The sequence below is a fragment of the Rhizopus delemar genome, genomic scaffold, assembly GCF_000149305.1.
Source record: "Rhizopus delemar RA 99-880 supercont3.8 genomic scaffold, whole genome shotgun sequence".
NCBI classification, from domain to species: domain Eukaryota; kingdom Fungi; phylum Mucoromycota; class Mucoromycetes; order Mucorales; family Rhizopodaceae; genus Rhizopus; species Rhizopus delemar.
Window position 1 is genome coordinate 2,059,721 of NW_027137834.1, and position 16,439 is coordinate 2,076,159.

General features: G+C 35.7%; 6 protein-coding genes across 6 annotated transcripts; 4 read left to right on the forward strand and 2 right to left on the reverse strand.

Annotated features, from left to right (window-relative positions):
- Positions 1-307: 307 nt before the first annotated feature.
- RO3G_10973 (uncharacterized protein) lies at positions 308-5,667 on the forward strand (the record flags this gene model as incomplete). Its single annotated transcript, XM_067665557.1, has 22 exons — positions 308-564; positions 617-701; positions 753-836; positions 881-1,075; positions 1,129-1,250; positions 1,421-1,611; positions 1,666-1,887; positions 1,949-2,260; positions 2,372-2,516; positions 2,570-2,719; positions 2,770-2,910; positions 2,993-3,048; positions 3,157-3,471; positions 3,525-3,655; positions 3,706-3,734; positions 3,846-3,936; positions 3,980-4,047; positions 4,110-4,163; positions 4,222-4,372; positions 4,439-4,647; positions 4,698-4,829; positions 4,884-5,667. The coding sequence occupies 22 exons, from the start codon at positions 308-310 to the stop codon at positions 5,665-5,667; spliced, it is 3,924 nt and encodes a 1,307-aa protein (XP_067521658.1).
- An 859-nt stretch (positions 5,668-6,526) lies between these two features.
- Positions 6,527-8,791, reverse strand: RO3G_10974 (uncharacterized protein; the record flags this gene model as incomplete). Its single annotated transcript, XM_067665558.1, has 4 exons — positions 6,527-8,407; positions 8,474-8,529; positions 8,583-8,690; positions 8,746-8,791. The coding sequence occupies 4 exons, from the start codon at positions 8,789-8,791 to the stop codon at positions 6,527-6,529; spliced, it is 2,091 nt and encodes a 696-aa protein (XP_067521659.1).
- An 855-nt stretch (positions 8,792-9,646) lies between these two features.
- RO3G_10975 (uncharacterized protein) lies at positions 9,647-10,774 on the forward strand (the record flags this gene model as incomplete). The annotated part of the gene is made up of 4 exons (XM_067665559.1): positions 9,647-9,787; positions 9,971-10,082; positions 10,146-10,196; positions 10,272-10,774. 4 exons carry the CDS (start codon positions 9,647-9,649, stop codon positions 10,772-10,774), a joined length of 807 nt encoding a protein of 268 aa, XP_067521660.1.
- A 1,427-nt stretch (positions 10,775-12,201) lies between these two features.
- On the forward strand, positions 12,202-12,774 carry RO3G_10976 (uncharacterized protein; the record flags this gene model as incomplete). The annotated part of the gene is made up of 1 exon (XM_067665560.1): positions 12,202-12,774. The coding sequence occupies one exon, from the start codon at positions 12,202-12,204 to the stop codon at positions 12,772-12,774; it is 573 nt and encodes a 190-aa protein (XP_067521661.1).
- Positions 12,775-13,128: 354 nt separating this feature from the next.
- On the reverse strand, positions 13,129-14,423 carry RO3G_10977 (uncharacterized protein; the record flags this gene model as incomplete). The annotated part of the gene is made up of 5 exons (XM_067665561.1): positions 13,129-13,473; positions 13,540-13,666; positions 13,721-13,908; positions 13,957-14,070; positions 14,247-14,423. The coding sequence occupies 5 exons, from the start codon at positions 14,421-14,423 to the stop codon at positions 13,129-13,131; spliced, it is 951 nt and encodes a 316-aa protein (XP_067521662.1).
- Positions 14,424-14,923: 500 nt separating this feature from the next.
- On the forward strand, positions 14,924-16,250 carry RO3G_10978 (uncharacterized protein; the record flags this gene model as incomplete). Its single annotated transcript, XM_067665562.1, has 7 exons — positions 14,924-14,954; positions 15,149-15,205; positions 15,364-15,428; positions 15,495-15,578; positions 15,635-15,738; positions 15,791-15,917; positions 15,972-16,250. The coding sequence occupies 7 exons, from the start codon at positions 14,924-14,926 to the stop codon at positions 16,248-16,250; spliced, it is 747 nt and encodes a 248-aa protein (XP_067521663.1).
- Between the last annotated feature and the right edge of the window lie 189 nt (positions 16,251-16,439).

Consider the following 16,439-nt stretch of genomic DNA (forward strand, 5'->3'; position numbering starts at 1 on the left):
TAAAATGAAAATATAAATCCTCCACCACATACTATTCCTAATAGAAAACCATAAATTGAAATATTCTGTGGACTATTCTTTCCATCAAATAATTCAATCTTGTTTCTTTGTGCATTTCTTAATATCCTTTCTAAGCGAGCATCATTTGAATCCTCTTGATTCATCTTGTTAATAAAAAAGAAAAAAGAAAGCGGAAGGTGAAGAAAGCAAATAAACAAAAAGACAGTCCATCACGTGCATTTAAGCATGATGTCAAATAAAAAAAAAGGGGGAGTGAGGCTCTTTTGTTTTTACCTCTTTGTTTATCATGTTTAATCCCACACGACTCAAGGTACAACTCAAGTTGTCTATCAACAGACTAAAAATGTTACAAGCCAAAAAGACTTCTTTAAATCAACAACAAAGAAGAGAGATTGGTACTTACTTAGAAAAAGGAAAAATAGAGAGTGCAAGAGTTCGTATTGAACATGTCATTCGAGACGACATGGTTATTGAAGCCATGGAAAATTTGGAACTTTACTGTGACCTATTATTAGCTCGTTTTGGTTTATTAGAAGCTTACAAGTAATTCGTAAAATAACTACAACACATAAAGTAGCTTAACTTGCTTGAATAGAACGTGTGAGACAAGTATCGCTGAAGCAGTGAACACGCTTATTTGGGCAGCACCAAGATTAGCAGAAGTGAAAGAACTAAGTCTGGTAATAAATATAGTTAATATATGTAATCTATTGTATTAAAACAAATAGTAGGTAAGAGATCAACTAGCATCCAAGTTTGGAAAAGAGTTCATGTTAAATGCTATGGAAGATAAAGATGGATTAGTTAACCCAAGGGTAAATTAGTAGCCTTTTGTATCCTTATAACTAAGCCAAAATAGATTATTATAAAATTGCAAGCAAGTGTACCCGATTCGTATTTAGTAGAACGTTACCTTGAAGAAATTGCTAAAATATATGATATTAAGTGGAAATCTGATTTGATTGAACATGTAGAGGAAGAGAAAGAGTTAAAGGAAGACATTGACAATGATGACGATGATAATAACGACCGTGGCAGTGGTGGCCAAAAAGAGGTTTGTAGCTATTATAAATACTGCTGATGTTCTTATCCTAATTAACAAAACAGTCGCTTCCTCCTTTGCAAAATAATGACCTATTGGACAGCCAACTTGATTTACCTGAAATACCCTCCAATTCACCTATAAAGAAAATAGACACAACCAATAGTGATCCAAATGATTTTGATGCGTTAGCAAAAAGATTAGATGCTTTAAAAAGGAAATAAATAGGAGGACTGCTTTTTCAGTTCAGCTCTTTTAAAAAGTGTACAGCTTTTTTTCTTTTCTCTTTTTCTCTCTTTTCTTTTACTTTCTTATTTTTTTTACGTGTATTTGTTCTATGGATATTACCTTAAAAAGTGATGAAGAAGGGGGAGGAGAAAGAGAGAAAGTGGCTGATGTTGAAATGAAGGATGTTGTTGAAGAAAGAGTACAAGTAACAGAGAAAATGACAGACTACAAAGCAACTTCAATTGCCTTGATTGAAAAATTACTTCAGTTTTCAACACCAAGACTTGATGGAAAAATAGTCAATGTGTTATTTCTTGAAGGTATTCTTCTTTTTATTAGTGTTGACAAATGAAATATTTAATGTATACAATAAGGCATGATGGAACTATTAATGACGCATATAACAAGGCTTGATTTAACGCAAGAATCAATTGAATTAAATAAGTGTAGTCTTGAAAGCAAGTTAAAGCATACTTTGCACACAAGAGATACAGAAAATGTGGAGGCATTAAAAAGATCGTATCATGCTATGGAAATTTTGTCTGGTACAACAGCCAATCATTTGTGGATTCAAAATGCAAAATTTCACACAATTGGTAAAACCCTGTTCATGATGTACTCTATATATTTATATGATTAATAACAAACTTTCATTAGTTAATCACTTGTTTGATCTATTCTTACCCAATAGCCAAGGAAACTTCAATCACTTTTATAGGATTTTTCAACACTTTATCAGAAGGTATCCTTGTGATATGCTTGAATTTGTTATATTATCCAATGATGCTACTATTCTATTCGATTATATGTTACCTTACTTGACAGAAAGTCCAGTTATGGACTCCATTTTGAGCTTAATCTTTATTCGAGATATCAATCCGGAAACAAAGGGTCAGCGAGAAAAGTGTCATGATAAACTACACCAATTGAAATTCTTGGAGTGGATTATTCAAGCTATACAAATGACTGGTAAATATTATTAAATACTGCTTAGCTCTTTGTACTTATATCCATTGGGGAGAGTAGATCATCCAAAATTTGTAGAAGCATGTCAAGAATTTTTTATACGTATTATTGAAGAATCATCTCAAGTAGAAAATGGGGATATTTTACTCAAAGCATTAGATGCAGATATGATACAAGTGTTAGTAAAGCAAATAGTAGACAATCCACCTTGTAAAATACGTAAACAGACAATACACATTGTTAAATTATTAGTGAAGAGGTAAACATGGATGATTGTATGTAATGAAATGTGAATACTAACATATAAAATAGTGGCATATTGAATTCAAGGGCTTCATCTACACCTGTGCAAGGTCCACTTTATTTAGTTTCTGTCAGGTCACAAGAATTGCTTTCAAACTATTTATCTCAGCTTTCTTTACTCATTATGAATGACCGTGGACAGACATGTAATACTAAAGAGTATGTACACATATCCTGTTATTGTACACGATGATTTATATTTATAATAGATACCCTTTAACAACGTCTGATATTGATTTATTGGAGATTGTGTATCAAATATTGTTTAATAGGAATGAAAAATCACAGATGCTGGCGTCTATTCACGCTGATTTTTGGGAAATCCTTGTCAACTCATTTTTTGAAAAATCGTATGTTTATTATATTTTTATGTATCATTTTGACTAACATTCAGAATAGATCAAGCAATATCTATCACACGTTGTTTTATAGAATATTCAGTTTAATCTTGACCTCGAATGATGAATTAACCATCACTGCTATAATAAGTAAACCCTGTTTAATACAAAGATTAATTCAAGAATATCAAGACAAATCAAAGCGGACAGGTATACAATAATACATTATTAGAATATTAGTGAATTAATTGTGAGTAGGTATTCGTGGATATGCTTTGCTTATGTTAAATCATCTAAGATTAATGACTGACTCTCAACAATCTAAAATGTTGACACAAATGATAATGCATCACACAGGCTATCAGCAATTTTTACCTACATTAAGAAATGATACCCTCACTCAACTTCAACACATTTATTCTTGGAAATTGGACGCCTGTCCTCGTCCACCGGCTCATGTTGGTCCTAGTCCACCTATCCAAGTCACTCATTTTTCGCCTTATGCTGGCACAATACCTTTGATCACAAATATCAATGATACAGAGCATGACGGTATTGATTTGGGAAGTGAATGTATGTGTTATCTGTATATAGCTTACACAGAGGATACTAATATTTCTTGATAGTTGCTTATAGCTTGGGATTTAGTAGTACAGGGATAGAAAGAGAAGAAGGATTTGAAACACCTTCTGAATATTTATCACGAAGAAATTCAGATCAATCCCTATCTTCTTCGCAAAGTGAATCAGGTCCTCCTGTCGATATTCTTTTTGAGAGTTTAACATCGGAAGAACCAGTAACTACAAGTTTAAAGAAAAAGAAGAAAAAAAAGAAGAGTAAAAAACATAAATAAAATAAACTATCGGAGTTATGAACAACAATTTGCCTTGTGGTTGTCAGCAATGAACCTTTTTTTCTTTTTCTTTTAATTAATTAAAAATGTACAGCTCTGATGAAGAAGAACTTGAATGTCCTCTTTGTATGGAGGAATTAGATATTGCTGATAGAAATTTTAGACCTTGTCCTTGTGGCTATCAGGTTATTACTTAAAAAGGAATAAAAAGCTTAAATACTAAAATAGCATGGACAGATTTGTAGATTTTGTTGGCACCACATTAGAGAAAACTTGAATGGAAGGTGTCCTGCTTGGTAAATGTCATTTTGTACACTTTATTTTCTTTTTATCTTTCTGATACAATCTATGTTCTTAGTCGAAGAGAATATTCTGAGCAAATTGCAGAATTTGAGCCCATTAGTGCTGATGAGTAAGAAAAAGATCTATATGCTAATTTTCTTAGACCAACCCTCCCCTTTTTTTTACAGAATCCAAAGAATTAGAAGAGAAAAAAAGGAAAAGGAACGACAGCAAAAGGACATGGAAGTAGCCAATCGCCGACATTTGGCTAGTATGAGGGTTGTTCAAAAGAATCTTGTCTATATTATTGGCCTTCATCCTAAATTAGCCACAGAAGAGGTAAAAAGAAGAAAAAGAAAACAATTGCATCATTTAGTTTTTTATTGTTTGCTTATAATATCATAGACAATAAGATCTAGTGATTATTTTGGTCAGTTTGGTAAAATTGCCAAGATTGTAATCAATAAGAGACAAATTGCTCCTACTTCACATGCTAATGGTGCTACTTCAATGCAACCAAGTGCTGCTGTTTATGTTACATATGTTAGAAAAGAAGATGCAACTAAAGCTATTTATGCAGTAGATGGTAGTGTGATGGCTGGAAGAATATTACGGTACATATAAGCAACGTTTATTTTTGTTTTTTCTTTAACAGTGTTATTAGGGCTTCTTATGGTACAACTAAATACTGTACTTATTATCTTCGCAATATGACATGCCCAAATCCAAATTGTTTATATTTGCATGAACCAGGAGAAGATGCGGACACAATATCAAAAGAAGAATTAGCCACTGGGTAAAATAAGATAACCTAAAGGGAACTGCAACCGTAGTCTAATACAATAAGTAGTAAACATCGTATGAGAGATCAAATGTCTTATGACAATGAACATGACGATGATGATGATGATTATCCAAGATCATCACAGTACAGCTCACCTTCCGTTTCAAGTTCTGATTTCCCTCCTGTATCGTCTTATGCTCACAAAAAGACAACAGCTATAGATGATGAACGCTCAGCGCTTCCTGCTTCTGCCTCTTGGGGCAAAACAAGTACTCCTGGTACACCTACCACCAATGCTGATCGTACACTGACACCGGATGCCTTTGGCCCCCCTCTATCTGTGGCTGTAGCTCAACAACAAAAGCAACAAGCTTCACCTATTGTCACCAAAAGAAAATTAGAAAAGAAGAAACGTAAAGAATTACTTCAAAAGCAAAGAAAAGAAGAAGGGCATCATCAAAAAACGAATGATGCTGATATTCATCAAGAATTAGAAGAAGAGGATGAAGATAATGAAACAGAGGACGATTGCTCATTTGATGGTCTTGTTTATTTTGTATTAGGCAACGCATTTGATGAAGTATGCTTACCAAAACTGACAAAAGAAGAAGAGCCTGTAGGCATAGCTGGTTTACACAATCAAACGCCCATCACACCGCCTCCTATTGAAAAGCTGTCAATTAAGGATGATGACATATCACCACTTGAATATCTTACACAATCTGTCCCTACACCACAATATACAGGTACATTCAACCCGTTTTCTCATCAAATATTGAGAAACAATAATACAAACTTATTTGATTCGCCTGTACGAAAACATTCAAGGTTTGGTTTTGCTCAATTTTAATTTTTTCAGTTTTTTTTCCCATAATAAAAATATGAATATCTTTGTTTATGGTGGTCATGGTTGTCTTTCCTTCAGTGATAAAGGGAAACGAATTGCAGTTTATGTGGCCAGTTTCTTGGTACAAGTTTAATTAAGAAAAATGAACTTGAGGCTGATACCTTTAGTTTGCATTGGGTTGGTGGATGTTCATCGATGGCACAATAACATTAGCAACTTTACATGACAAAAGAACCTATGTAGGAATTGAAGATTGGATGCCTGGTATAATTGCAACCTTGGGATTGATCTTGTAAATAAAAAACTTGAGTGTTCTGTTTCTTATATTTCGAGCATAGAATAAATTTAATCAATAAAGAAACTCTTCAAGGAAATGGATATGATGAGCACATTGTGTGGAGAGTTAGGTTTTTTTTGTTTATAGTAAGCCATTTGAATAGACGGCAGTATACAAAATGAAAATGAAATTGAACTATTTTCTTAGGGTTTTACAATGGTGGCAGGTGGAGTATCAGGTTCAGTGGTAAAATAGTGATATATGATATGTGTGTGAGTTGATCATTAGGAAAAAATCATAATTGATATATAAAAAAGGCTGTCTTGGTGATTAAATACATTTATAAAGAAAACTTAGATATATCCAACATATATCTTGGAATAACAGATGTAATTCAATGTATACTTATCATGTTGAGGTAAATTAATTAGGTTTATTCATGCAAACCAGTATTGAATAATGCATAAAGTACTGTCATCTTATGGATTGCACAAAATACTGCAGAACAAAATTACCAACTTATCGTTTAATGTCATGTTTTTATTAAATAAAAAAGGATGAGCATGATGGAGAAAGAGGGCTAATTTAGAAACGCAAATCCCAATCAATCTTGGGGCCTAGCTTGGGCAATACCTCAGCTACGGTATGCATGTCTTTATCGCCTCTACCGGAGAGACAAATCACAATATCTTCATCTTTCGTAAGTTCTTTGGCTAATTCAATAGCACCATATATAGCATGAGATGATTCCAATGCAGGAATGATACCTTCTAATTGTGTCATCTTTCTGAACCCAATCAAGCACTGAGCATCATTAGCCACACGATATTCAGCCCTTCCACAGTCCTTCAAGTAAGAATGTTCGGGTCCAATGCCTGGATAATCTAAGCCAGCACTGATCGAGTTTGTTTCAGAAATTTGGCCTTTGGCATCTTGCAAAAGATAGGTACGTGTACCATGAAAGACACCCGGTATACCCAATGTAAGCGTTGCAGCATGCTTTTGGGTGTCCACGCCATCACCACCTCCTTCAACACCTACCAAACGAACAGTCTTTTCTTCAACAAAGGCATGAAACATGCCAATCGCGTTCGACCCACCACCACAGCAGGCCACTACAGCGTCAGGTAATTTACCTGCTTTTTCAAGCATCTGTCGCTTCGTCTCCTTGCCAATTACTGATTGAAATTCACGTACGATGGTTGGGAATGGATGAGGTCCAATCGCTGAGCCTACCAAGAAATACGTTGTGGCCATATTACTAACCCAATCACGCATCGCGGCATTGACCGCATCCTTCAAAGTTCTGGAACCCTCTTGGACTGGAACTACGGTTGCACCCAACATTCTCATCCGAAACACGTTCAAGGCCTGGCGACGGCAATCTTCTTCACCCATGTAGATGCAACATTCTAGGCCAAACTTGGCACAGACAGTCGCAGTTGCTACACCATGCTGCCCAGCTCCAGTCTCAGCAACAACACGTGTTTTTCCTAGACGTTTGGCCAGCAGGATTTGACCTACGGCATTATTGATTTTGTGAGAGCCTGTATGGTTGAGATCTTCACGCTTTAACCAGATGCGAGCACCACCGATTTCTTTGGTCAGTCGATTGGCGAATTGAAGTTGAGAGGGGCGGGAGATATAGTCGTAATAAGATTCGAATTCTGCTTTGAATGCAGGGTCATTCAGAGCGTCAATAAAACAGGTCTCGAGCTGTTTAAGGCATTGGACAAGAGCTTCGGGGACATAGGCGCCGCCAAAGTCACCAAATCGAGTTTGCATTTGATAAAAATCACCTATGCTGTTATCAGAGGAGAGAGTTTCGTGAATAGCAGTAGTATTAACTTCTATATTGAGCGAACTGACTTCACCTTGTGACTCAAAGGCTCTCTTCTTATGCCCAACAATTTCAGTAACATATTCTTCTACAGCTTTGGCAGGGTTTTGATTATGTTCAAGGGCTTCTTTCATCACGCTGGTCAACTGAGAAGTAACTACCACGCCTTCTACATGAGCACCCATTTCAAGGAACTCTTTACGATTCCACAGATCAAATCCGACAGCCAATGGAACAGAAGTATGTTGCTTGATGCGAGAAGTAAACTCTGAAAGACCTTCTTTCATTCGAGGATCACCTGTCATGAGATAAGCAAATGAGTCTGAAACGCTTGCCAAGAGTTTGATTCGAATTTCAGTAGTGTTAGGTGCGATGAATGGGATATTGGTCAATCCATGTTTAGAACAGTGGTTGCGAAAGTTTTGCGATTCTTCGGGTGGTAAATCAACCAAAATGAATCCACTGACACCTGCCTCTTTACTGTCTTGTACAGCTTTCTCTTCTCCATAAGCAAATATCGAGTTATAATATCCAGTTAAGATAATATGGGCTTTGAGTCCTTGGCTACGTGCATCACGGATCATTTGGAGGCATAAAGAAACGTCTGTACCATGCTTAAGTGATTGCTATAAAAAAATCGATTTAATTGATTTTGTATTAAATTTATAAAAATAAAGTTGTATAAAAATTACTGCATTTGCGTATTGAGTAATAGGTCCATCAGCAACAGCTTCAGTGAAAGGAATACCTTAAATACGCTTGTGAGTCTATCGTATCAGTTTCCATCTAATTTTCTGTTACCTAATTCAATAACGTCTGCCCCACCTCTTTCCAAAGCTAGTAAAATCTCTACTGTGTCAGTGTATGTAGGATATCCAGCAGTAATAAATCCAATAAAAGCTGGACGCTCTATTAAAGTAGTAAATCAGTTTCAACCTGCTTGCCTTATACTTTCTTTTGTTACTTTGTTCTTTAGCGGCTTTAAACACGTTACAAAGTCCAGCAGACATTATATGTCAGTAACCAAAAAAAAAAGGAAGCAAGATACAAAAGAACAAAACTCAGATTTATACGTAAAATAACAAAAGCTTATTTGATTGGAAGGGCGAATGAGTCAGAGAGCCTTAGATTGTAACACTTTATCATTGTTTATTAAAGCACTAACATACAGTGTTTCCTTGGTTCTCTGTCGGGTTCTTAAAACAAATGTGTCACCTTAATTTTTTGTTTGGCGGAATTTGAGTAAATAATGACAGATTTTGTAGACTCAGCTAGCGTACTTTTATATGCGCCCTGGCGCACTTTTTTTTTTTTTTTTTTTTTTTTTTCTGTAAATAAATAGTTTATTTTTATTTATAAAATATAATATAATAGGAGTTACACGTCTGAGAGCGGTGTGAACCAAAAGAAACAGAATGTAAGCGATTGAACATGCTAGTCAAGGTCGAGCCTGCCCCTTTTGAAGGTGGCAAACTGCGACATAGCACGAGTGACCAACTGTTTATCAATAAAAGGAAAGCCGTCAATAGTAAATCTCCAATGGGCACGCCAGATAACAGAGATCACGCAGCAGCTGAGAGTCCAGAGATCAGTATTGTCAACAAAAGGAAACCGCTGAAAACACCAGAGGATTGAGCATACATCATCTTGAGTGAAAGTGAGGTGTGGACTAAAGAAGTTGAAGGCATCTATCCATACTCTCCATTTCCTGGCACAGCGCACGAAGAGGTGTTGTAGATCTTCATTATTAGCAGAGCAAAATTTGCACTGTGAAGAGGTCAAACCGTCATCGAATTTTGAGATTCCTCTTTGATTTCGCGTTTTTCTTCCTTTTTTTTTTTCTCATCAATTGGATCTCTACAGCAATGTCTCCTCCAAAGTGTCATCCCGATGATGTCAAGTTCAAGTTCAAGGAAAGTGTGGATCTATTGGTTTCTCATTTTTTCATGACAACATTTGCATCTGATTGGCGTTTCAAAAACTATTCTGATTGGCACGGAAATTTGGTTTCAAATGGCAAGAAGACGACGAATGGCTATACGACGAATATCACTCTGATTTGGTCAAGATAAAGGAGTACTCGGGTAGTCCTCATACCATCAAGGGTTTTGTTAGCCAATTATTGAATAAAAAGGTAGCTAGTGAACAAAAGTATTGGAAAGCTAATGATTTTTCTTGTTTTGCTGTAGGAAAAAAAATGTGATCAAGAGCCAGTCAAGACAACTACCATTTACAAAGACAGCATTGTGGGTGGCCACAACTATACTCTGATTCACACGCACGACCAAGGTCAATCTTCAGGTAAGAATTTCGTACTTTATTTGATGATTGATTATTAACATTGATTTTTTGATTCTTTCACAGGCAAATCCGACGGCAATAGTGATGATCAGTCGTACCACACTCAGAAAGATGGTAAGACAAACGTATTTCTATTTGATTGTTGGATATTGTCGATATATTTATGTTTTTCTTTTTGATTGTTCATAGATGCCACCAGTCAAGCTACACCCAATGTGCGTCGTCCTCCTCTCAATTCAGCCAACAACAATACCACAAGCAACTCCAGTCCCTCCAATAGCTACGACGACGAACTTGACTATGAAGCCACCCCCAACACCATTGATGCCCATCCTGATGCCGACGATGTCTGTCCCTCTGATACGCTTCCGCTCATTTCGCCCCCAGTCTCATCCTCTGACGAATCCACAGCCACATCCACCTCACAATTATCGTTATCATTACAAGCACCACATGGAGCTCCGTTTATCGTGGATCGTGTAGATATCTCTGAAAGGTTTTATCGATTACAGCAATATGTCTTTAATTTAGTGAAAACCAACAAATTGACAGTGGAATCTGACTCTCATCTTATCCTTTCGTTGTCATCAATTCTTCTGCTGCAAAACAACAATCGACTTAACCATGCCATGATTCCCTTTTTTGGAGACAAACTCTACAGCAAAATTCGCAAGTACAACCTTGACGAATGAAACATGACTCTCAAATTCCCTGGAAATGTCTTGCTGGAATCTATCATCATTGCACAGAACCTGTATGACGAAACCACTGATCGAATCAATGCATGCGCTTCTCTACTTCTCCTGGCAAACACCATTGATGATCCTATCGACAAAAAGCTACTAGTCTCAGCATCGCAGCTCCTACAACTCCTCCCTGTTGATGCAACAAATATTGAAATATCTGAAACAACATGATCTCTTCATGGCGTCTTCCATTTTACTCAATGTATGCATACGCATACCAGACTTGAACTTGCTTATTTTCTGCTGATAGATGCTGTTAACCGAGTTGTGATATTTCTGAATATTTTCAAGATATTCAGCAAGACGAAGGTTTTCTGCTTCATCAATATCGCAGCTGTCTTCAACATCTGGCAAGTCTTCAGAAAGTGGCTCAAACAAGGAAAAGCACAAAGAGAAAGGAATTCGTGTAATACGACTTGTCAAGAAGATATGCTTGCAAAGCTTAGCAGTATCCGGAGAGGAACAAGCACTAATGCAATTGTCAACTACTTTTACAATGTGTTTGCCATCGCTGGTAAAGGAATCGCACGAAAAGTTCTAAAAACAAAAAGAATTACTGCTTAATATACTAGTATGATATGCTAGATACTACAATACTTCAAATCATCACTAATGTTGGTGATGTTGTTAGTGTTCATATTATCTGTGGTTTTTATCAAGACTGCTCAGGATAAAGAGATTGAAGAGGAACAAAACAGAAAAAACGTTGACGAGAAAAATGTAGGAGACCATCAGATCAATACCGGTTTAGATGACTTACTAAACCGTGAAGTCATAACCACTGACGATGAGTCTTTAAGGAAGCTATTGGATTCTTCGTGTATTAATTTATCTAACAACGAGGACAAGGAAAAATATGCTCAAATATTACCCGCTGAGATCATCAAAAAGATCCTCACCGAATGCCGAGAAAAAAGAAGATATTTTAAAACCAACCTACTTCATGATCTTGAAGGGATGATAGATGCTTTATTTGATGATTTGACTCCTTTTATTTTCGAGTAAGCTTTGCATCACCATCGTACATGTAGTGACAAAGAACTAAAGAACTTGAACATTAATAGCAGTAACATAAACAGAATTAGTAATTTTATTGATACGAGAAAGGCAGAGGAAACCGATAAAAGTTCTGAGACTTATAAGCTCTTATCAATGATTGATATTATGTAAGGTTTTTTCATATATTATTTGGTTGATCGTTTAAAGTACTTAAGATTCTTTTTAGTGTTAGTAACATGAAACAGTACGAGAGAGAACTAAAGCTGTCAGAAGCTTCCCATCTTCATGCATTCAAAAATGTTTTACGGCCTCTCTTAGATGATAGTCGTATAATATTAAAAGATGGTGAAACGGTGTTGGTCTCGACACAAAGAATGCAAATTATTAATGGCGTCGATATTACTTACGGAAGACGAATTGATATACTCGTTGTATGCGATCTTGAGACAGATAATGGTATAGAGATGTGCTCTATAGAATTCAAAAAGTCGAACGTCACTGAAGCCACATTACAACAACAGCAGAACAAAAACCTGAGGATCAACGCCTGTATTTTAAACAACATCCATCTTTTCACTGAAAACACTGATCACCAACTCATTTACTTTGATTTCGCTGGAAAATCCACTTACATGATTCAATTGTACAGATACGAAAACTGCATTGTAGGACACAAGATTGGGAATTTCAGCTTGATAAGCTCCTTGGTAGAATTAGAGCAACTTCGAAAAAGTGTTAAAAACCTGTATGCCTGGAGAGAGTTTGTAGTGAACCTTGGTAACACACTCGCATTATCTCGTGTTAACCAATCTTATAAGTATAATATGATTGAAGTTAGTGACTATGCTTCAACTACTCCTGTTAGATCACCAAAGAGAAAAGTTGATCCAATCAATGTCTTTTTTACGCCTAGCAATCAATCAAAGAGAACAAAAGTGTATTATTGATCAATAATTGAGGGAAACCATACACATATGCTCTTTGCATATAATAAACAAAGAATCATTTTAGGCTTAATTTTTTCTTGAGATTAAAATATAAATGTAAATGGCTGTAACATGACAAATGCTGCCTTCAAAAGGATATTATATTTTCAGAAAAGCTGGGCAAATTAGTTTCAAGCATCTGAGCAACTTGGTCTGATTTTTTTGGGCAATTTAATCTCACACAAACGTCCAAAATTATTCAAAAACGCGGGCAGAGTTTTCAAATATCTGGTAAACTGAGAGTGGAAGCACAGTATTTCAAATTTTATATTTCTTAAAAATAGGATAAACATAGTACAATTTATTTAATGATGCCTAATCGGCTATATTTAAATAGTTCTGTGCCTGAAGGGCACCAATTGAGGTCATATGGCCTTCACCGTCCTTGACATAAGTAGATCCATCCTTTGAAGGAGGCAAAAAGACAACACTGGTACCTGGGGCCTTTGAAAGATTGGTCAGTGTATCAAGATACCTGATTTGCATGGCTGATGATGTGCTGAGAATATCAGCAGCCTCTCTCATCAACTTGGCTGCGTCCACCTCAGCTCTAGCTGTAATGACTTTGGACTGCCCAGTACGTTTTGCTTGAGCAGCTGCAGAAAGCGATTCCTGAAGTTCTTTTGAAAAGCTAAAGTCTTTGATTAGGATAGATTCGATCTATAGTAAAAAGAAAAGATTTTTAGAACATCGGTCCTATTCCTTTGAAAATCAATTGAATTTTACTTTGACACCCCATTCGGAAGCTACACTGCCGGTAATATCTTGAACCTCTTGTGCAATCGATTCACGATTCTCAACACATTCTTGTAATACTTTTCCACCCAAAATGTGACGAAGTGTAGTTTGGGTTCTTAAAAAAAAAAAGCTTTGTCAATGACTGTTTAAGTTTTTTTTTATATGCTACCTTTCTATCAATGCTTTTTTGACGCTCTTGACACCAAACTTTGCTTGATATGGATCAACTATATTCCAGTATAGAACAGAGTCAATTGAAACTGTTACATTATCTTTAGTCATGATATATTGCCGTGGAATATCTGCAATTTGTATTTTTACATCCACTCTCTTGATTATTTCTGTTACAGGATTGATCTGAAAAAAGCATGTCATGAATAGGGTGCAAAATTAATCTAAATCTACCTTAACAAGGCCTGGATCAACACATTTGTAAAATTTTCCAAAGCGTGATATAAGCCCCACATTTCCCTGATGTACAGGTTTATATGGATTGGGACAGCAGACGCAGCATGGAACCTAATAACAGGAAATGGTGAGCAATACCTTCAAAAAAGAAAGGCACGTTGAATACTTTACTGATCCACATGCACCAATGATTGAGCCTATTCCATTCATCATATTACCGTACCATCCCTATTTCTTTTATATAAGTCGATCGGGTTCAAACCTTGTATTTTTTCATTTAATTTTACGTGTTCAATAGTGCTTATATCAAGTTCTAAAGCAAAACTTGGTTGCGTACCATTTGTTGCAAAGTCACCCTTTGCTTGCTTTACCGTATTTGATGTGTTTTCAGAAACATTTGGAATCTTCACTGTGGTATAACCTTCCTTCATGAATGGAGAAGTGTTTTCAATCTGATCGGTCATTTTATCAAAGTTTTTAAAAAAAAATTGAGTTAACTTGTTGAATTTATAGTAAGAAAAGAGAAAGTACGTTTAATGCTTTTTAACAAAGATGTGATCGATACCAATTACGCCTTTTTAATTTGCAAGTGGAATGAGAAAGTTCTGTGCTGCTTAGCATGTATATGATCGCGTGAAATGAATCTTAGTCAATTTTAATGGAGTCTTACCAAATTTGGACTCGATATTGAAGATCCACAAAATAAAAGTTGCTAAGCAGACCCTGCTTAGCAAGAAAGGGTACTAAAGAATATCATGCGTACCACAGTATGTGCTCAGCAGCAGGATTCTTGTGGTCTTTTTTTCATACAATTACATTCATGCTAAGCAGGTACAATCCATCTATTTCCTGCTTAGCAGCTCTATTGTGATGTCCCTTTCTTCACTTTTTGTGTTTTAAATCCACCATATAACACCCACCTTTTTTTCTTCTTTATTTCTTTTTATCTTATTCTCATACAAATATGAACTCTCAAAGCCATTACAATAAAGCAGGTAAGAAGACATTTTTAGATTTCATAAGCAAAAAATCTTAGGTGTAATGTTATGATTAGATGATATGGTTGGGATTGCAGTACGTGGTGTACAGCCCTCTTATGCTAGAGAAATTGACATTAGTCAAGATATTCCGCATGTAACGTATTTTTCATTTGGTAAATCAACAGAAACTCTAACAGAACTTTCAATAGGGATTTTACGAAACAATGATGACTTGTATAGGAAATACAATTGGGTTCTTTGGAGCAGTAAACATATCACAATGAATACCGTATCTTAATATATTGATCTTTTATGATAGTTCCCTTGTTTTGCTTGTTGCCCAAATCCCTATCAGCAAGTCCAACAAGGTTTTATTACAATTGCTATTTATATCTTTGGCATTAACTAAGCTCTTTATCAATAGGGAACGTTGGCCTTGTAGAAAAGTTTGGTAAATTTTACAAGTGCATCGATCCTGGATTAGTTAAGGTAAATGAATTTATCTTTAATCTTAAAATGAAAAACATACATTAAGAAAGAAATGCTTTATTATAGGTCAACCCAGTAACAGAAGACATAAAGCAGGTTGATATTACCATTCAGGTGACTAATATTCCCCAACAAACTGTGATTACAAAAGTAAATGCACCTTACAAGCACAGTTTAATCAGCCTGTATTAACATATGATGAATAGGATAATGTCAGTATATCAATTGAATCAGTATTATATTGGCATATCATAGATCCATATCAAGCAGTCTATGGTGTTGAGGAGGTTAACCACGCGTTAGTAGAAAGGTACATAAAAGAAAAGAAAGAAAAAAGAAGCAAATTGACAATCTTATGAAAGGGCAAGTACCTGTCTACGAGATGTCTCTGGTGGACGTTCTGTACAAGAACTTATCGAAAATAAAAACGCTATATCGCATGAATTACATAAAATCATTGGTCCAATTGCGAAATCTTGGGGTGTGAAGGTAACTTTGATTAAAAAAAGTTTTTTTTTTAAAAAAAAATAATGTTGTACATAGATTGAATCAACATTAATCAAGGATATTACATTATCTAAGCAACTTCAAGAGTCTTTGTCTTCAGCAGCTCAAGCCAAAAGATTGGGTGAATCTCGCGTAATTAGTTCAAAGGCTGATGTAGAAGCAGCTAAACTCATGCGCGATGCTGCTGATATTCTTAATACACCAGCAGCCATACAGATTCGTTACTTGGAAACGTTACAAGCAATCGGCCGAAATAGCAGTGGAAAGAAGACCTTGTTTGTACCACTTCCTTCTGCAACGACTGGTGATCATTAATGTATATACACATATACAAATAAAGATGCCTTTTATTTTTAACAATTGATAATTAAAACTTTATTGTAAAGAGTCAAATTGATTTATTAGTTCACTATTACATACACACTACTTCCAATGCAGTCTATGGAAAATTTGGTGGATATCTTTGTCCAGGGTGTCTACGCACTGCTGCTACAGGAATATATC